Raw genomic sequence first — 20,522 nt, forward strand, 5'->3', positions numbered from 1 at the left:
CAATCTTGCAAAGTAAAATATAAATATTATTAATATTTTTAATAACCCAAACTCTAATTTAACAAGTATGCTTTAAGTACACTTTAGGTAAGCTAAAAGCTTATTTGTATTAAAATATTTCTCATATAAATACATATTCATCTTCCAGACACTATGCAATTCAGATTATTGGTACCACAACTATATGAGTAATTAAAGCCATTAAGTATTTTATTTATCTAATATTACCAATTAATATTATCTAATATTAATCTTAAAATGGCTAATAAACTAAGACATACCATCCCATTAAGTCTGTGTCTAGAAAGAAAAATAATCAACGTAGAAGATACTTTTAGAGTGCCTCCCATATAATCAGAATACTGTACAATTCAGGGACTTGAACCCCACTCTCAAAGAGCTCAAAAATCTACTAGGGAGACCTAAGGAACAAACAATGAAATTCATATTATGATAAGTATTATAGCAAAGTAATAAACAAAGGATTTGGAGAAGACAAAAAGTGACAACACTGACCCAGGCAAGTTCAAGGGGTCAGATTCTTGATAATATTTCCTCACAAATTCTAAACAAAACAAGAAATTGGCCCACAGAATGAGTACACACAGCATTCTGATCAGAGAAAGAGGTGAATCTTTTGGGGTATACAGAATCAGACAATTTAGAATTCAGAATTGTTTTCCTTACTCTTTTTAAGTAAACTAAGATAACAGAGCATACAGGCAAATCACGAGTAACTTACAGACACAAGTAGTCAATGACAGCTTTGGTTTTGTTCAAAAATGTCATGAAGTTTCATTGTTTCTCATGACTCTGAAACAACTAATAATGAATGACAAGTATCTATTATGGAAACATCTATTTTCTTCTCCGTAGCCAAATCAAGGCACTGAATCACCCTAAAGAGGTTGCTAGAGTCAAAACAGCAATCCATAAAAAGAATTCATTCAAGGGATAGTACCATAATTCAATTACTAACCAAATTTCACTTCTGAAATTCATTTTATTCTAAATTATCTTTTCACTTACCATCAGGATTTCGCTCTATCCATCAGAGGAAATGCAAAAAGGGATAGGGGAGAAAGAATACAACAAATTATGTCATAAAATTACAGCACAAATTTAATGCTCATCTGCTTAAAATATAAATTAAAACTTTAAAGATTCATACAGATGACATAAATGGCCTTCCAATAAATATAAGCCAATTCACAGCTGAAGAATATAATATGAATAACTGAAATCTAATAGTATATTTGCTCTTCCATATTCACAAGTCCATGAAAGGGTGTTATTCTAGTATAAATGTGTCAAAAAGAGGTAAAGATATATGATCTATCCAAAAACAAACCAGATTCAATATGTAAATGACATCAAGAGCATTACATGAATCTGGGAGGAAGAAAATGAGCTAAAGGCAAATACATATAATTAATATTTTCAGTTAGCCTTGCTTTATTATAACTTTAATTAGTAGATATTATTATGGAACAATGTCTTTTTTTTCAGCTTGTCTTACTATTCTTTTACTTTTATAGACTTGTTTTTACTTTAATTTCTAATTAGCTTTCAAACAATTATTGTCTATGCACTTTGTTTTCGTCATAATTTATAATCTTTCAAATTCCATCTTTACAAAAGCATAATAGCTAAAAATGGTATGTGCAACCATAAGCTCACCAAATGATTTAATAACTTTATAGCGTAGTTTTAAGCTTTTGTCTACTTGCTAAGTATTCCATTTATTTATTTTAAATTTTATTTTCAACTACTTTTCCTTAAAGATAAATGAAATAATTAGTTGAATTAACGCATCAACAATCTCTACAACTATATTTTCAAGGAGTAACAAAGATAAAAAGTATAATAATGCCTATGATTATTGAGATGTCCAATTAATGATAAATTACCTAGAGATTTTAGCCAACATGTCCTATTTTTTATTTCACAACTCACTGAGCATTTCAATGTTTTTTTCAGAAATATAATGTCCATCATTTCTTGATCCCTTGTGGAAGTCTTGTATTTCTTTCTGAAGCGAGCTTTCTCAAAGCTGCTTAAACATAAAATATTTAAACTATCTCATATTTTGAAAATATAGGTAAAAGGTTAAAGTGGTCATTTTTGGCTAAAAATGATTCTTTATAATTTAAAATAAAATTATTTACAAAGAAACAGACTTTGAAAACATGTACTAAAGTTATAAAAAAAACACCTCCAAGTATAGAGTTGTCAATGCATAAACCAGAAAATTCACTGAGACAAAATAAGAGCTACAATTTTAAAAACATTGCCAAGGTGCCTCATTAGCACAGTAGGAAGGGTGACAATTACATAAAAATATTGCTAAGCAACCAAAGTGGATATCAATAGAAAAAATATGAATATGGCACCTTTAAGGCTTTTTAAACAAAGACAACTGTACAGAAATGCCTAAAAACACAAATGCAACATTGCTGAAATATACTATCAGTTATACTACATTTAAACTTTTTTTAAAAAAAAGCAATGACTAATTATTATTTATCAATCAACTAAATGTCAAACTCTTACTATGAAAAATTCACTATACAAAAACACACAAAGAAACTATAAAATTGAATCCAATTTGAAATTTATAATAACTGGATCTCTACTGGTCTAAAGAGAACTTTTTGATCTATTAGTTTCTTGAAATAATACAGAACCTGTTCTTAAGTATTTTAACATGTAAGATACTAAAGAATTTTATTTAATCACTAAAGCAGTGTCTGAAACTCTAAAGACTGCCTTAATATTAGAGTAACCTATATGGTGATTTTTACTAATTCAGACTAGGCTTTTCTGTTTAGCTCAAATACATGAAGTCTGACTAGATAACACTTTTCGAGTGAGAATAAAAAGTATCATATTCACTATTAATTGAAAAGATAGAATCAAACATTACATATAGAAATCAGCTGAATAGACATCACTAATTATTCATAACACATGAAACTAACTTGGATGGATATTTTTAATTTAACACTATGTAATAATATTTTTCTTTTAATAATATTTACAATGTGTTTTACCATCTTAAACACTTAAACATTTAACCCACAACTCCAATAATTTAAAAGAAGTGATTATTAGGCTTATAAATTTGTGAACTGTATGTTTACCTGTTGGTCTGGAATAAGAAACAACAGCATTTCCTTCCAATTCAGGTGGTAAATAACTTCCTTTCAGATAAACGGAAAAGCCTACAGTTCTAGTCATCTCTGGTGCTATAAGCAATGTAAAAATAATATGTTATATAATCTTAGGCAATTATTATTAACAACAACTGAAATTAGATATACACTGCATGCCAGCTACTGTCTTAAGCATTTTACATAACACTGTGAAAGTGCTGCATTCAATATGCCAGCAAATCTGGAAAACTCAGCAGTGGCCACAGGACTGGAAAAGGTCAGTTTTCATTCCAATCCCAAAGAAAGGCAATGCCAAAGAATGCTCAAACTACCGCACAATTGCACTCATCTCACATGCTAGTAAAGTAATGCTCAAAATTCTCCAAGCCAGGCTTCAGCAATATGTGACCTGTGAACTTCCTGATGTTCAAGCTGGTTTTAGAAAAGGCAGAGGAACCAGAGATCAAATTGCCAACATCTGCTGGATCATTAGAAAAGCAACAGAGTTCCAGAAAACCATCTATTTCTGCTTTATTGACTATGCCAAAGCCTTTGACTGTGTGAATCACCACAAACTGTGGAAAATTCTGAGAGAGATGGGAATACCAGACCACCTGACCTGCCTCTTGAGAAATCTGTATGCAGGCCAGGAAGCAACAGTTAGAACTAGACGAGGAACAACAGACTGGTTCCAAATAGGAAAAGGAGTACGTCAAGGCTGTATATTGTTACCCTGCTTATTTAACTTCTATGCAGAGTACATCATGAGAAATGCTGGACTGGAAGAAACACAAGCTGGAATCAAGATTGCCGGGAGAAATATCAATAACCACAGATATGCAGATGACACCACCCTTATGGCAGAAAGTGAAGAGGAACTAAAGAGCCTCTTGATGAAAGTGAAAGAGGAGAGTGAAAAAGTTGGCTTAAAGCTCAGCATTCAGAAAACTAAGATCATGGCATCTGGTCCCATCACTTCATGGGAAATAGATGGGGAAACAGTGGAAACAGTGTCAGACTTTATGTTTTCGGGCTCCAAAATCACTGCAGATGGTGACTGCAGCCATGAAATTAAAAGACGCTTTCTCTTTGGAAGAAAAGCTACGACCAACCTAGACAGCATATTCAAAAGCAGAGGCATTACTTTGCCGACTAAGGTCCGTCTAGTCAAGGCTATGGTTTTTCCTGTGGTCATGTATGGATGTGAGAGTTGGACTGTGAAGAGGGCTGAGAGCCGAAGAACTGATGCTTTTGAACTGTGGTGTTGGAGAAGACTCTTGAGAGTCCGTTGGACTACAAGGAGATCCAACTAGAATGATGCTAAAGCTGAAACTCCAGTACTTTGGCCACCTCATGTGAAGAGTCAACTGGCTCATTGGAAAAGTCTTTGATGCTGGGAGGGATTGGGGGCAGGAGGACAAGGGGACGACATAGGATGAGATGGCTGGATGGCATCACCGACTCAATGGACTTGAGTCTGAGTGAACTCCAGGAGTTGGTGATGGACAGGAAGGCCTGGTGTGCTGCGATTCATGGGGTCGCAAAGAGTCGGACATGACTGAGCGACTGAACTGAACTGAACTGAACTGCAGAGATTAATTCATTTAATCCTCACAACAGGCCTACATGGTGGTCACTATTATTATCTCCATTTTTGGTGCATGAGGAAAATGGCGACAGAGATCAAAAAGCTTGCCCAAGGTCATATAGTTAAGGCAGAGGTAGGAACTGACTCCAAAACAAGGTTATCTACCATTCCACACCACTGCCTCTCTTTACTCAGATGAACAGACAGGATGAACGAAGAAAAAGGTACACAAAGGGAAAGAGAATTTGGGAGTGGGAAATAGTGCTTTATCATGGCTAGAACACAGATTGCAGGAGAAAATGAAAGGGGGAACTGGATATGGATGTAACTAAAACTGTAGCAACTTAGCAGATTGTACATAGCCTTCCATATTCATGCACTTGACCTCCAACATGTATTAGAGAGCTATAAAATGTTTTCAACTGGAAAACATTAATTATCCAGAATGTTTTTGAAAGACAACTTGGAAGTACTGTCAAAATTTTACAGATAAAGTAAGATACCACCTACAAGTTTACCTCAACCACTAACCACTGATTCAGTGAGTACTTATTGAGTTTCTACTATCTGCCAGGCACTCAGTCAAAGGTTAGTTATATAAAGAAAAAAAAAAGAGATGGTCTTGATTTTTATGAGTAAAACATAGGGTTCCCATCTAAACAGTGGCATAAAGAAAAACAGAAAAAGAGTTGAAAGACAATTCAGACGTCATTTTATCAGAACTAATGACAACTTGGATGTAAGTGGTAAGAGAGACTCTATACAAATAAATCTTACAAAGAGTTGTCATTTATTACCTACTATTTTAAGCATTATTACAGATATCATATATAGATTCATTTTCTAATTAAATCTAATCAATTTTCTGATTAAATTCAAATTAAAATAGTTCTGCAAGACAGATATCATTATCCCCTTTCTGCAGATAAAAAAAAAAAAACACACTGAGGTTCCATCTAATTACCAAAGCAGCTTGCCCATGGTTACACTGAGTGAGTGTTGGAAAGTGAAAGTCACTCAGTTGTGTCCGACTGTTCACAACCCTATGGACTATACAGTCCATGGAATTCTCTAGGCCAGAATATTGGAGTGGGTAGCCTTTCCCTTCTCCAGGGGATCTTCTGCACCCAGGGATCAAACCCAGGTCTCCCACATTGCAGACGAGATTCTTTACCAACTGAGCAACAAGGGAAGCCCTTGAGAGTTACAGCCAAAATTCAAATTCAGGCCACACTCCAAAGCCAATAAATACATTTTCTAGTAACTCAACAAATAGCTCACTAGAGAAACACCATTTAAAATTTCTCCCAAAATATAATAACTAGTTACAATTGCAGGTCCATTTAGTTAAGAAAATTGCTTGAAAATCTGTAATTACTATGGCTCAACAGCCATTCATTGAATGTCCATGACTGATGTTTAGAGAGGAAATATAAGCAAAACAACACAACGATTTCAGGAAAATACCTGATATATTCGGATAAGAAATACAGCCATGAAATAAATCTACTAATAAAAAAACTAATAAAAAAAAAACCCTCACACCATGATAGACTTTCAGCCAAAAGAAAACACTTACCCATAAATTCAAAGGTGAACTGATCACCAGTTAGTACTAAAGGTGGTTGCACATAGATTGATAATTTGATCTTCTGCAATGCTACTCGATTCTTCAGTGTGACCTGAGAAAATAGAAATTGCTATTAACAGAAAATTACATGCTTTCCAAATTGATAGAATACTACAACTACTTAAAAAATAACAAATAATTAGAGAAAGACCATCTAAGAAAAAAATGAGCTATCACAAAACATAATGTGTAACATAAGTAGTAGATTAAAAAGTTCTACCCAGTTAGAAACTGGGCAAAGGAATCGAACAGACTTCTTCTCCAAGAAGATATACAAATAGCCAATAAGCATATGAAAGAATGTTGAAAATCGCTGTATGAAATACAAAGTAAAACCACATTGGAATACTACTGTACATCCACTAAAATGCTATAATCAAAAAGGTAAAAACAGGTGTTACCAAGAATGTGGAGAAACAAGAAGCTGCATAAATTGCTGTTGGAAATGTAAAACGGTATAGCTAATCAAAAAAAAAGGTCTGACAGTTTCTTTTAAAATTAAACATAAATTTATCATTTAACCTCATAATTCCTTATGAAGAGAAATAAAACAAATGTCCACCCAAAATCTGGTACACATGTATTAGCAGTATTATTCACAATAACCAAAATTAGAAACAACCCAAGCGTCCATAAACTGATGAAGTGACAAACAAAATATGGAATATCCATGCAATGAAATATTATTCAGTAATAAAACTAATGAAGTACTGATACATGCTACAACATGGGTACATTACATTATTAATATGTTAAATGAAAAAAGTCACAAAAAGACCACATATTATTTGGTGCAATTTATATTAAATATCCAGAGTGGGCAAATCTACAGAGACAGAAAATAGATTAGCAGCTGCTTGGGGATGGTAGTAGGATTGAAGGTAGGGGTGTGGAGAGAAAAGAAAGCAACAGCTAAGGTTTTTACTTGGGGGGGGGGTGCGGACAAAAATGTTCAAAAGTTAAATTGTGGTGATCATTCTGCACATGTGTGCATGCTAAGCCACTTCAGTCGTGTATGACTCGTTGTGACCCTATGGACCTATAATTGCATAGTATGTGAATTATAACTGAATAAGAGTATTAAAAATGTTCTATCAATAGCAGACCCAAAAAATCTTCCCTCATATCTGGTAAATAATTACGTCATAAAATATTATATGTGTTAATTCTTCTTTGCCGATATGGCATCATGAATTATTCATTTTATCTAGCATCAGTATATCACCTTTTTCAGAAGTTAATTGCTCTCTAAAGATTTCCTTACTAGGTAGGTATTTACTAGTTTAAATACATATGTAGTTTAAATACTATATTTTCTTCTATGGCTTAACAGCAAAAATAGCTGACATAACTACTCTAGAAAACATCAAAGAATGGCAATATTGACTAATTGACTACATTTCTAAGCTGGCTGTATTTCCAAACTGGTGCTTTTGGTTGATGATGCTAAGAAAACCCTCCCATTCCAATCAGAATTAATAGCTAAGAATTCTGGGGTCATAGACTACCTCAAAAATAGAGTGAGTATGGGTTGAGAAGGCCAGGATTTCTCTCACTCCCCCTTAAGAGAAACATTAGCAGAATTCATCAGGCCCAAAGATCTTTGCTGGGCCACAGTGCTAAGGGAATCAAAGAAAAAGCTTAAAGATCTGGCTTCCATTGGGAACATTCTCTCTTTGGATTTTGTCTCCTAAACATCCCAGCCTCTTTGAATCATCTCCGTTGGCTAAATTTATCCACATGGTAAGCCAGATTTATTACAGTCACTAGCCCAGTAGTGTTGCTAGACCAATTAAGTCACAATCTCAGGGGGCAGACCTGGGTATTGGTATTTTTCTTAATAGTTCCCCAGGTAAGACCTATGTACAACCAGAATCGAGAAGCTTTCTTCTATATGGCTTTTTTGCCTTGGAGCAATTCAGTCTTGCCTCTATAGTATATGAGACAGATTCATTTCACTACTAATTAGCATAATGCAAGGGCATGGCTTCCCTGGTGGCTCAGTGATAAAGATCTGCCTACCAATCCAGGCGACCTGGGTTCTATCACTAGGTTGGAAGGATCCCCTGGAGAAGAAAATGGCAACCCACTCCAGTATTCTTGCCTAGGAAATCCCATGGACAGAGGATCCTGGTGGGCTACAATCCAGGGGGTCACAAAACAGCTGGACATGATTTAGTGACTGGGCACAAGCAAGGGCATACTTAATTTTTAGGAAAAGACATTTTTAATTTTCTCTTAGGTAAAAGGCATGTATCAACTATACCTTAATTATATATATACACACACATATATATACAAGTTACAGATAGAAAAATAATATACAAGTATAACTGGCCTACAAACACTATCCATATACAATTAGATTCAGTAAATGTATTAATTTTACCTGATGTGTGTATTTTGTACCATTTAAAAATAAACATAAAATTTTTGACTTGCAAAGTAAAAATTTTAAAGGACAATAATTGATGAAAATAAATACAATAAACACAGCAAATGAACAATGAATCCTCAGATTTTCACTTTATGAGCCCTGGGTATGGGAGGAAATCTGCATAACAGTACACAGTAATAGCATAGATCACAAGTCCCTTGAAAGTCTATGATCCGACAGATTAGGTTAGTACCTCTAATTCCCATGAAGTTATGAAATGGTCAAAGAGACCGGAAAATTTGACTGAGAAAGGAGAGTTCGGTCCACACATTTTGCCCATTTCTGGTCAGTCCCCAAAGGAGACGTTGGGTGCCTCTTGGCATTGGCAGGTCGCTATAAACCCCCGACAGGTTTCTGCCATAAGCCTTATGAGGTCACCCTGGAATTGCAGAGCAGGGCTCCACACTTGGTTCGCACAGGGTGTGTCATTCATTCACACAAGCACACCGTAGAGTTAGTAGAGCAGAAAATGTATTTACTAGGAGAACAGATTTATTCTAAAATTCATAATACCTTTTTAGTAAAACCCTAATGGTAATTACAGGAAGAATTATGCAAGTACTACAGACAACATTCTTTCTAATGGCTATTCCTTAAATAAATAGAATAAAATTTAAATATTTTATTAATAGTAATCCTTCCCTGGTGGCTCAGACAGTACATAATCTGACTGCAATGCAGGAGACCCAGGTACCATCCCTGTGTCAGGAACATCCCTTGGAGAAGGGAATGGCTACCCATTCCAGTATTCTTGCCTAGAGAACTCCATGGACAGAGGAGCCTGGAAGGCTACAGTCAATGGTGTCGCAAAAAGGCTACAGTCTAAGGTATCACGACTGAGCAATTAACAACTACATACTGGACTGTCAGTTCAGTTCAGTCACTCAGTCATGTTTGACTCTTTGCGACCCCATGGACTGCTGCACACCAGGCCCCCCTGTCTATCACCAACTCCTAGAGTTTACTCAAACTCTTGTCCATTGAATTGATGATGCCATCCAACCATCTCATCCCCTGTCGTCCCCTTCTCCCACCTTCAATCTTTCCCAGCATCAGGGTCTTTTCAAATGAGTCATTTCTTCACATCTGGTGGCCAAAGTATTGGAGTTTCTTTCAGCTTCATCATCAGTCCTTCCAGTGAATATTCAGGACTGATTTCCTTTAAGATGGACTTTAAGATGGTTGTATTTCTTTGCAGTACAAGGGACTCTCAAGAGTCTTCTCCAATACCACAGTTCAAAAGCATCAGTTCTTCGGTACTCAGCTTTCCTTATGGTCCAACTCTAACACCCATACGTGACTACTGGAAAAACCATAGCTTTGACTAGACAGAGCTTTGTTGGCAAAGTAATGTCTCTGCTTTTTAATAAGCTGTCTAGGTTGGTCATAGCTTTTCTTACAAAAAGCAAATTTTTTTTAATTTCATGGCTGCAATCACCAACTGCAGTGACTCTGGAGCCCCCCAAAATAAAGTCTGACACTGTTTCCACTGTTTCCCCATCTATTTCCCATGAAGTGATGGGACCAGATGCCATGATCTTCGTTTTCTGAATGTTGAGCTTTAAGCCAACTTTTTCACTCTCCTCTTTCACTTTCATCAAGAGGCTCTTTAGCTCTTCTTCACTTTCTGCCATAAGGGTGGTGTCATCTGCATATCTGAAGTTATTGATATTTCTCCTGGCAATCTTGATTCCAGATTGTGCTTCATCTAGCCCAACATTTCTCATGATGTATTCTGCACCTAAGTTAAATAAGTAGGGTGACAATATATAGCCTTGACGTACTCCTTTTCCTACTTGGAACCAGTCTGTTGTTGCATATCCAGTTCTAACTGTTGCTTCTTGACCTGCACACAGGTTTCTCAGGAGGCAGGTCAGGTGGTCTGGTATTTCTATCTCTAATAACTTTCCACTGTTTGCTGTGATCCCCTCAGTCAAAGGCTTTGGCATAGTCAATAAAGCAGAAATAGATGTTTTTCTGGAATTCTCTTGCTTTTCTAATGATCCAATGGATGTTGGCAATTTGATCTCTGGTTCCTCTGCCTTTTCTAAATCCAGCTTGAACATCTGGAAATTCACAGTTCATGTACCGTTGAAGCCTGGCTTGGAGAATTTTGAGCATTACTTTGCTAGAGTGTGAGATGAGTGCAATTGTGAAGTAGTTTCAGCATTCTTTGGCATTGCCTTTATTTGGGATTGGAATGAAAACTGACCTTTTCTAGTCCTGTGGCCACTGCTAAGTTTTGCAAATTTGCTGACATATTGAGTGAAGCACTTTCACAGCATCATCTTTTACAATTTGAAATAGCTCAACTGGAATTCCATCACCTCCACTAGCTTCATTCTAAGTGACCCACTTGACCTCGCATTCCAGGATGTCTGGCTCTAGATGAGTGATCACACCATCGTGATTATCTGGGTCATGAAGATCTTTTTTTGTATACTTCGTCTGTGTATTCTTGCCACCTCTTCTTAGTATATTCTGCTTCTCTTAGGTCCATACCATTTCTGTCCTTTATTGAGCCCATCTTAATTCCCTTGGTATCTCTAATTATCTTGAAGAGAGCCCTAGTCTTTCCCATTCTATTGCTTTCCTCTATTTCTTTACAGTGATCACTGAGGAAGGCTTTCTTATCTCTCCTTGCTATTCTTTAGAACTTTGCATTCAATGGGTATATCTTTCCTTTTCTCCTTTGCATTTCATTTCTCTTCTTTTCATACCTGTTTGTAAGGCCTCCTCAGACCATTTTGCCATACTTGTCTGTACATATATTTTAAATAAAATTAATGATAATAACCATTAGCAGCTTTCTATATTCATGGAACCATCCTAATAAATTATTTGTGTGTATTATCTCATTTACCCATTACAACATTGTGAAACAGGTACTACCTATCACTATATCCCATTTTACATAAGAGAAAAATGTGGCTCAGAGAAGCTAGATAATTTGACCAAGGCAACTCTGATTATACATGGAAGAACCATCATTTAACTTCTGTCAGTCAGTCCAGAGCCCATGCTCTTAATTAGCTGTGGTTAAGAATCAAAATAACTGCAAATGAAAAAGTTCCCCCATTTTACAGTTTAAAAATAGAGGTTCAGAGAAACTCAAAAACACGTCTAAGACCATCAAGCCAATATATGCAAGTGAGCCAAAAAGAATGACCATGAAGGTCTCACGAGAGCTTAGCTTTAAAAATGAAAATGAAAAATCCTTAAAGTAGTAATAAGCCACTTTTAAAGAGGCAGACATTCTGACTCTGCTAGGCATAACAATGCATACTTAGACAACAATCATACAATTTTACATTGTTACAAGTGTTTGCATTTAGTTTAGATGGAAGATGGATGGTGGTAACTCTTATACATAGATTTATTGAATCCCAACAATGGACTAGGCACTTTCAAATATGAATCAAGATGATGTGTGACAAAAATAACCACAGTAACAAAGAAGAGTTGTGTTTGAGCCAAAATAAAAAAGTTAAAGACTTGGCTAGATCATAAACCTCACATTTTAAGAGAAAAATAATTATAGAATATTAAGGGGAAAATATGAAACATGAATATGAGCGTTTTCCATGCTATTTTCCATTTCTAACAAAATAAAATACGATCCTTAGGAAATATAATACCAAATTTTTATCCTAGATATATAAACATGACTCCAAAGGCCAGGTATTAACAACCACTCTGCCTTGGTCGCCTGGAACAGATGGCCACGCATCATGAACACATACTCAAGGTAGCCACATCTTCATTCACTTGGAACGGATGGAAAAATTTTCTCAATTAACAGGATTTATTATGACGGAAACTTGTATGGTTATATATTTTGGCTGCTGTTGTTATTAAAGCCTATAAGGAGAGATTTATAACAGAAATTTGTATAGGAACTGTCAGGCAGAAACAGGAAGTCACGGTGTCCGCCGTGAAAGTCAAGCTGATTTTGTGTAACTCTAGAGTATCACATTCTTTCTTATTCTTTTATCATGGCAATAAGGAAGAGCGTGTAACTTCATCATTCTCAAACACAGTTAAATTCCCATAATGAAGGAGAAATTTCCAGTAGTGTCACGCCATCATTTGAAGGTGGCTGTTATACAGGAAAGCCTAAGAACTGCATGGGAGGGAAAGGTGTATTTATTTACAGCAATTAATAGTAGTTGCGGGAAAAATTACCATGAGCAATGTTATCTGGTTTAGGTACAAGATTTCTTTTTGAAATTTACAACATGCTCCTGAATTATTATATGTATGTGTCAGAACAATATCAGTAGATAGATATAAAAGGGATTTCCCTACACAAAAGTCTACAGATCATTCCTGGAACACTGCAGGATTGTTGTTTTTTTTATCTTAAATGTTTGATTTCTTGCCACTAAAGCTTTTCCAGACTCAGAAGTATTAATGAGATAGAGCCTTTGATTGGATAGGGGGAAGGGAGACTAGGAAAAGACCACCCTTGTTTCCAGTGGCAAGAATCCAAAAAAATTAGCTTAGGAAACAGTTATAAGATTGGGCTCCCTTCAGCTTCTACCAAAGATCCCCACACTTGGGCCACCCGCTGGGTCCAGTGTAAGCGAACACAATTGGTAAAGCCTGGTGCCCTGTCAAGCTCTTCCAAGGACAGCAACCCATAATCTAAGAAAATATAAAGTCCCGTCCAAGTTTTGACTTAGCGAATCGCCAAGATCCACAACTTTCCCTGGCTCCAACGTCTGGGCAGTGATAAATATTTTCAGCTTAATAATGTGCTGACTGATTACCACACTTTAATCTAAATGCCTTAAGAGGGTTCCACATTTGAGTCCTAGTTCTAAAATTCTACAATGGCAGGACTAAAAATCTTAACCAAAACCACATCGTTCACATTGTATTTTGGGGGCACTATCAATTTGTCACTACTCTACCCTGTGGCTTCTTCGTTTAGCATTTTCCTGCTATAAATACATCCATTTAAAGCTAATATTATGGCAGATAAATGGCTGGGGATTCTTTTTAAACACACACATAGAAGAAAGATATTATTAATATTCATATGATTTCCCAATATATATATATAATACTGAAGTGAGCTGCTTGGTCTACTGTGAATGTGATGACACAATTCCTTTAGTATATTCAAATATTGCTTCTAAAAAATAACCCCCAATCACACTACACATTTAACTAAAGGTAGGACTAAGTCATAACAATTTTTTATTATATACATACTGCTATAAATACTAGTTTTATATTTGTAGGAAATGATAAAGGTTATCTATTTACTTCCCAAAGCTAAGGAAAACTTACAAATGTCAAGTGTTTGGATTTTCCTTTTTTTCACTTTTTTAACCAAGAAATCTTTTGTTTAATAAATTTAATGTGTCATATTGTGCATATTTAAGGTGTACAGCACATTGTGTGCTGTGCTGTGCTAAGTCACTTCAGTCATGTCTGACAATTTGCAACCCTATGGATCATAGATGTTACTTTGGTACATTTATACACTGCCAATATGATTGCCAATCCAGTGAAATTTATCATATCACATAACTACAGTACAATATTATCTATATTCATTACCCTGTGCATCAGATATTTATAGTTTATTTACTACTCATTACAAGTAGTAATGAGTATTCCCTTCAAATCAACACTCAACCCTACCCAAACTCCTGATAAGCGACCCCATGGACTGCAGCCCACTGGATTACCCCAGCAAGAATACTAGAATGGGTTGCCATTTCTGCCTCCAGGGGATCTTCCACGGCCAGGGGTCGAACCCACATCTCCTGCAGCTCCTGCATTGGCAGGCAGATTCTTTACCACTGAGCCACGTGGGAAGCCTCAAGCCCATGTTACCCTGTGTTTTTATAGGCTTAGCTTTTTCAGAGTCCCACATATAAGTGATATCATATAGTACTTGTCTTTCTCTGTCCATCTTATCTTATTTGGCATAAAGTGCTTAAGATCCACTCATGTTGTTGCAAATGGAAGGATATCCTCCCTTCTCATAGGTGAATACTATTCTAGGGTGTAAATGTACCATATCTTTTTTTTATCCATTCAACCACTGATGTGCATTTGGGTTGTTTCCGTATCTTGGCTATTTTGTGAATAAAACTGTCATAAGCATGAGAGTGTATATATCGCATGGGAAATACTGTTTTCATTTCCTTTGATTTATACCCAGAATTGGAGTTGCTAGATCATATAGAAGATTTTTTTTTAATGTTTTAAGGAACCTCATCTCAGTACTGGTTGGATCAATTTATATTTCCACCAACAATATTTAAGGGCTCCATTCTCACCACATCCTCATCCTCCTGTTATCTCTTGTCTTCTTGATGATAGCCATTCTAAGTTGTGAAGTGACATCACTTGTGATTTTGATGTGCATTTCCCTGATAATCAGTGATGCTAAGCCATTTTGATGTCCTCTTTGGAAAAATGTGTATTAGCTTTTCTGCCTACCAAGTGTTTCTTTTATATTTCCATATGCTTCTTATAGGGTGATAACAGTGACAGATGTGATGAAATGCATGATAATGCTTGCACATTAGAGCCTAGAACTATGGTACAATACCTTCACTGTGACTGAAGGGACAAGGTCAGCTCCCACATCAACATCAGTAGCTTGCTGTAAACACAGAATTGAAAATTAAAGGGAGGAAAGAATTGTTTAAGTACTATACATCTGTAAGTAAACAGAGTGGGTTTGATTTATACTTCCCACCACCAAAAAAAAAAGGCAAAAAGGATTTATCACTCTGATGACAGACTAAAAGAATCACTGAGGCTTTTTTGGATGGCTTCATTTGGAAAGTCATGAATTAATATTAAAAAACACACCCACCAAAAAAGAGAAGAAAAGTTCACATACTTTATTATCAAACTACTGCCAAATTTCCTTAAAAATTGAAACTAATTCTATTAATTCATTCTTTATATTATATAAAACAAGACCTCTATATATTTTCTATATAAACATTATGCCTTTTTTTTAGGTCCTTGTGTTTTTAACTTGTCAAAGGTATGCTTTATTCTAATTAATAATATGTATCTAAGGCATGTAATTAATGATATAAAGACATCTAGAAAATAAAACAAAAGTAGCAGTTTATTTTTTTACAGTAAATATCATAAATTCTTTCACTCTTTGAGAATCAGCCTGGGTTACCTGGTCCTCTCTCTTAAAGAATTCAGAATATAATACAGCAAATATTTCCTTAGAATTTATAACTTATTTTTTAGAGCAGTGGATTGAGAGGAAAAAAATATGGTCATTAAATGACAGAATAAGATCAAAGGGTAACATATTTTCTAATAATACCCACATGGATTCCTAAGGGAACAATTATGACCATAAAGTCTCTGTCCAACCAGTGAATAAATCCATTGTACTTTAAATTAACCTAGTTGGAATTATTTTACTGAGAAAAATTAAGCCTCTTCTAAGCAGTGGGGATTGGTATGATGTCATGGTCATCAGCATAATTAAGAGTAAGGATATTCATATCCTATATATGATTCCATAGGAAACTGTATATGAACTCTGATTCAACTTCTCAATCAAGAAGAAAGGATAGCGATATTTGTCTCTTCTATAAAAGACAACAGTCTAGCACAAATTACATTATTTTTTGGATGTGTGCTTTCACAATTATGACTGAAAATAAAATATTAAGCCAGGCTTTCTGCTCTAGTATTACCTAAAATTAGTACTAAAATCCAGGAAATGTTTTACATTTAGCTGTCGGCAAATCTAGAAAAGAAACCAACATCTCTCGTTTCTTGCTCTTTTCCATCCATGCCTAAACACCTTGATATTTCAAGGACAAAAGTCCTTTGGAAACATGAAATTATAGCCAGAGAGAAATAGCTATATGAAGACAATATGGCACCAAAGCCACATAAATCACTGGACTGATGTTTTCCAATGAGATGAATATGATACTCTCAAGAATCCTTTCCTTTCTTAAGAAGGAAAAAAACTGTGAGATGGGGGAAATGGAGCTGGAAAGAGATACCTAGTTAGGAGGAAAAAGCACTTCAGGTTACCAGTAGGGAAATACATATTAAAATACAGTGCTATTACATAAAGCCTTTACTCACAAAGATCAAAAGTTGCTAAAGAACAGAAAGGGAATTCCTCATTTCAAATAGCCTATGTCTAAGAGAAAAACCTAGAAAAAAATTATATAAGTTGCCCAAAGGAAAAAAAGAATCATTTCCAAGGCAAGAAAATGTGTGTACATTTGTCAGCTAACTAAGCAGAAATGTTCCACTCAGACTACACCCTTCAGGTAGAGTGAGAAATGGTGTGCTGAATATCCAATGTTTAGAACAGTACCTCTACTATGTGACTCAACTGGGTGAATGTTTCTTTCATATATAGTCCTACTTTTTTTTTTTTTTTCAAGAATATCCAACTTACTATACTAAGGCAATGTTAATGCAATTTTTATCACAACTTGGGTTGGCTGTTTGTACTAAGATTATTTTTCAAAAAGCTATGGAATTACTTACTATATTTTGTTCTGATACCTAAATATCAAAGTCATTTCCTAAGCAAAGTTATATGACATAGATCTCATATACAGTAAAATGAGTGAATTTGATCACTTGCCTAAATTGATCGACTTTGGTACAGACAGATAAACTAGATAGATTTTGGCCCAACTTCAGGCAGTGAGAGAAAACCAACCGTAATCTAACAAGTGCTTAAAGAAGACTAAACAAAAAGACAAGGTAATGTAACCAAGGACAGTCCCCCTTTCTGGTTTTTCAGCTTTATTATTCTTTGATGCTTTTGAACTATGGTGTTGGAGAAGACTCTTGAGAGTCCCTTGGACTGCAAGGAGATCCAACCACCCCATCCTAAAGGTGATTAGTCCTCGGTGTTCATTGGAAGGACTGATGCTAAAGCTGAAACTCCAATACTTTGGCCACCTCATGCAAAGAGTTGACTCATTGGAAGAGAACCTGATGCTGGGAAGGATTGGGAGTAGGAGGAGAAGGGGACGACAGAGGATGAGATGGCTGGATGGCATCACCAACTCAACAGACATGAGTTTGAGTGAATTCCAGGAGTTGATGATGGACAGGGAGGCCTGACGTGCTGTGATTCATGGGGTCGCAAAGAGTCAGATATGACTGAGCGACTGAACTGAACTGATTCACTTATAGAGCAAATATATACTGAACACCCATTATGTGACTGGCATTAAGGAAATGGCAGTCAATTTTCCTAGGTGGTGCAGTGGTAAAGAATCTGCCTGCCAATGCAGGAGACACAGGAGACATTGGTTTGAACCCTGGTTAGGAAAGATCCCCTGGAGAAGGAAATGGCAACCCACTCCAGTATTCTTGCCTGGAAAATTCCATGGACAGAGGCGCCTAGCAGGCTACAGTCCACAGAGTCACAAAGAGTCAGGCATGACTCAGCAACTGAGCACACACGAGACAACTGGAACGGTGATGGCTGTGGTAGGGTTGATGATTATGAATATTATTATAATGATTTGTTAGTTAATTATTATAATTCAACAAAGTGGATTCTACTACTATTATCATTTTACAGATAAGAAAATTGAGACAAAAAATTAAATACCTTGCTCTGGGTCACACAAATAGAAATGAGAGAAAAAATTATTCCTGGCCCAACCCTTTATTCTTAAATTACTCTCCCACCACAGCCACTGTAATAAAGACTATATATTATCAAACTCTGAGTCATGCCTTTCATAAACATTATCTTATTGAACAAAAATGTAGTGGGCTCAGTATTATTCATCTGGAGTAGGATTATCTCAATACTCCAATACTGAAAAAGTTTGAAAAAATAAAATAAAGTAGGGAAATTCAGAGTAATGGTGAGAACCTCTTTGACAAACCGCCTTCCCTTCCCCTTTTTTAAGATAGAAATCTGCCTAAGAAACTTGTTATCACACTGAGATGCTAGAAATGTTTTTTTCTAGAAAGTAACAAGGCCTAAAACTTGTTATTTTCCCTGAAGTTTCTATCCAGAGGCCCAGATTTTAAACCAATACAATCTGATTCCAATATATCAGAGTCCACCACTATCACAAACCCTCTTAAAGTCTGCAAATACACCTACAGATACTGAATCAAAGTTAGGAGAAACCATGGCAGAGACTTTCAGGTCATCTTCTCTCTCAGTCAGGGGCCAAACATCTGTAATATTAAGAGAAAAAAAAGATATTTAATCATAAAGTAAAAATTGCTATATAAAGTTGTTTTAAGATTTATCTATACCTTATATCAAAAGATAATCCCATAAATGTATTCACATGTTGAAAAAAAATGATGCAATACAGAATGAAAAGCTTTCCCCTCTATGTTACTGTAAAGAACTGTCTTCTTTTCCCAAAGATATGTGACCCACTGACTGACCTATGTTAGGAATTTCAATTCCCTCTCCTTAGCTACTGTTAGAAGCCCAAAAGAGTATAACCCATGAGAGTAAATTGGCTATAACTGCCAGGAGAAATATCAACAACCTCAGTTATGCAGATAATACCTCCCTAATGGCAGAACACGAAGAGGAACTAAAGAGCTTCCTGATGAAGATGAAAGATGACGAGTGGAAAAACTGGCTTAAAACTCAACATTCAAAAAACTAAGATCCTGACATCTTAAGATCGTTTGCCATCACTTTGTGAGGAAATGGCAACCCACTCCAGTAATCTTGCCTGGAGAATTCCATGGACAGAGGAGCCTGGCCGGCTACAGTCTATGGGGTCACAAAGAGTCGGACACAACTAAGCAACTAACATGCGCACACACACATACATGGCAAATAGATGGGGAAACAATGGAAACAAGGGCAGATTTTATTTTCTTCAGCTCCAAAATCACTGTGGATGGTGACTACAGCCATGAAATTAAAAGATACTGATTTCTTGGAAGAAAAGCTATGACAAACCCAGAGAGCATATTAAAAAGCAGAGACATCATTTTGCCAACAAAGGTCCATAAACTCAAAGTTAAAGTTTTTCCAATAGACATATATGGATGTGACAGTTGGACCATAAAGAAGGCTGAGTGCCGAAGAATTTATGTTTTTGAATTATGGTGCTGCAGAAGACTCTTGACAGTCCCTTGGACAGAAAGGAGATCAAACCAGTCAATCCTAAAGGAAATCAACCCTGAATATTCATTGGAAGGACTAATGTCAAAACTGAAGCTCCAATACTTTGGCCACCTGATACAAAGAGACGACTCATTGGAAAAGACCTTGATGCTGGGAAAGATTGAAGGCAGGAGGAAAAGTGCATGAATGAGATGGTTGGATGGCACCATCAACTCAATGAACATGAGTTTCAGCAAACTCTACGAGATAGTGACGGACCGGAAAACCTAGCATGCTGCAGTCTGTGGGGTTGCAAAGAGTTGGACACAGTTTAGCTACTGAACAACAACAACAACAAATCAAAATGTAAAATTCACATACTCTGTAACCTAACAATTCCATTTTCAAACATTTACCCAATACTCATGTCCAAGGGGTTTCTCTGTTGCTGGTAATTATCAAAAACAAAACAGCCTAAATCTAAGTTATATTTCTATTAATAGGGAAATAGTTAACTAAGTGATGGTATTATCAATACCGTGCAATGGTCCAAAACCCAAAACTGTTAAGAGTGCTATCCATCTTTATATACTGACAAGGAAAGAACTCCAAGATATGCTATTGATCTA

General features: G+C 35.9%; 1 protein-coding gene across 6 annotated transcripts in view; it reads right to left on the reverse strand.

The window, feature by feature from the left end:
• The window catches only part of BBS9 (Bardet-Biedl syndrome 9), a 461,875-nt gene that overhangs the window by 261,675 nt on the left and 179,678 nt on the right, over positions 1 to 20,522 (reverse strand). For 2 of the 6 annotated variants that reach the window (XM_068972535.1, XM_068972533.1), the window contains exons 10-14: positions 18,919 to 18,995; positions 15,385 to 15,438; positions 6,323 to 6,425; positions 3,144 to 3,248; positions 1,030 to 1,044 (exon numbers count right to left, since the gene is read on the reverse strand). In XM_068972535.1, coding sequence (XP_068828636.1) covers positions 1,030 to 1,044; positions 3,144 to 3,248; positions 6,323 to 6,425; positions 15,385 to 15,438; positions 18,919 to 18,995 — 354 coding nt within the window. The remainder of the gene's footprint in view (positions 1 to 1,029; positions 1,045 to 3,143; positions 3,249 to 6,322; positions 6,426 to 15,384; positions 15,439 to 18,918; positions 18,996 to 20,522) is intronic. The other 4 variants (XM_068972538.1, XM_068972537.1, XM_068972536.1 and 1 more) reach the window with 3 other exon arrangements.

This window comes from Capricornis sumatraensis, chromosome 5, assembly GCF_032405125.1.
Source record: "Capricornis sumatraensis isolate serow.1 chromosome 5, serow.2, whole genome shotgun sequence".
NCBI lineage: Eukaryota > Metazoa > Chordata > Mammalia > Artiodactyla > Bovidae > Capricornis > Capricornis sumatraensis.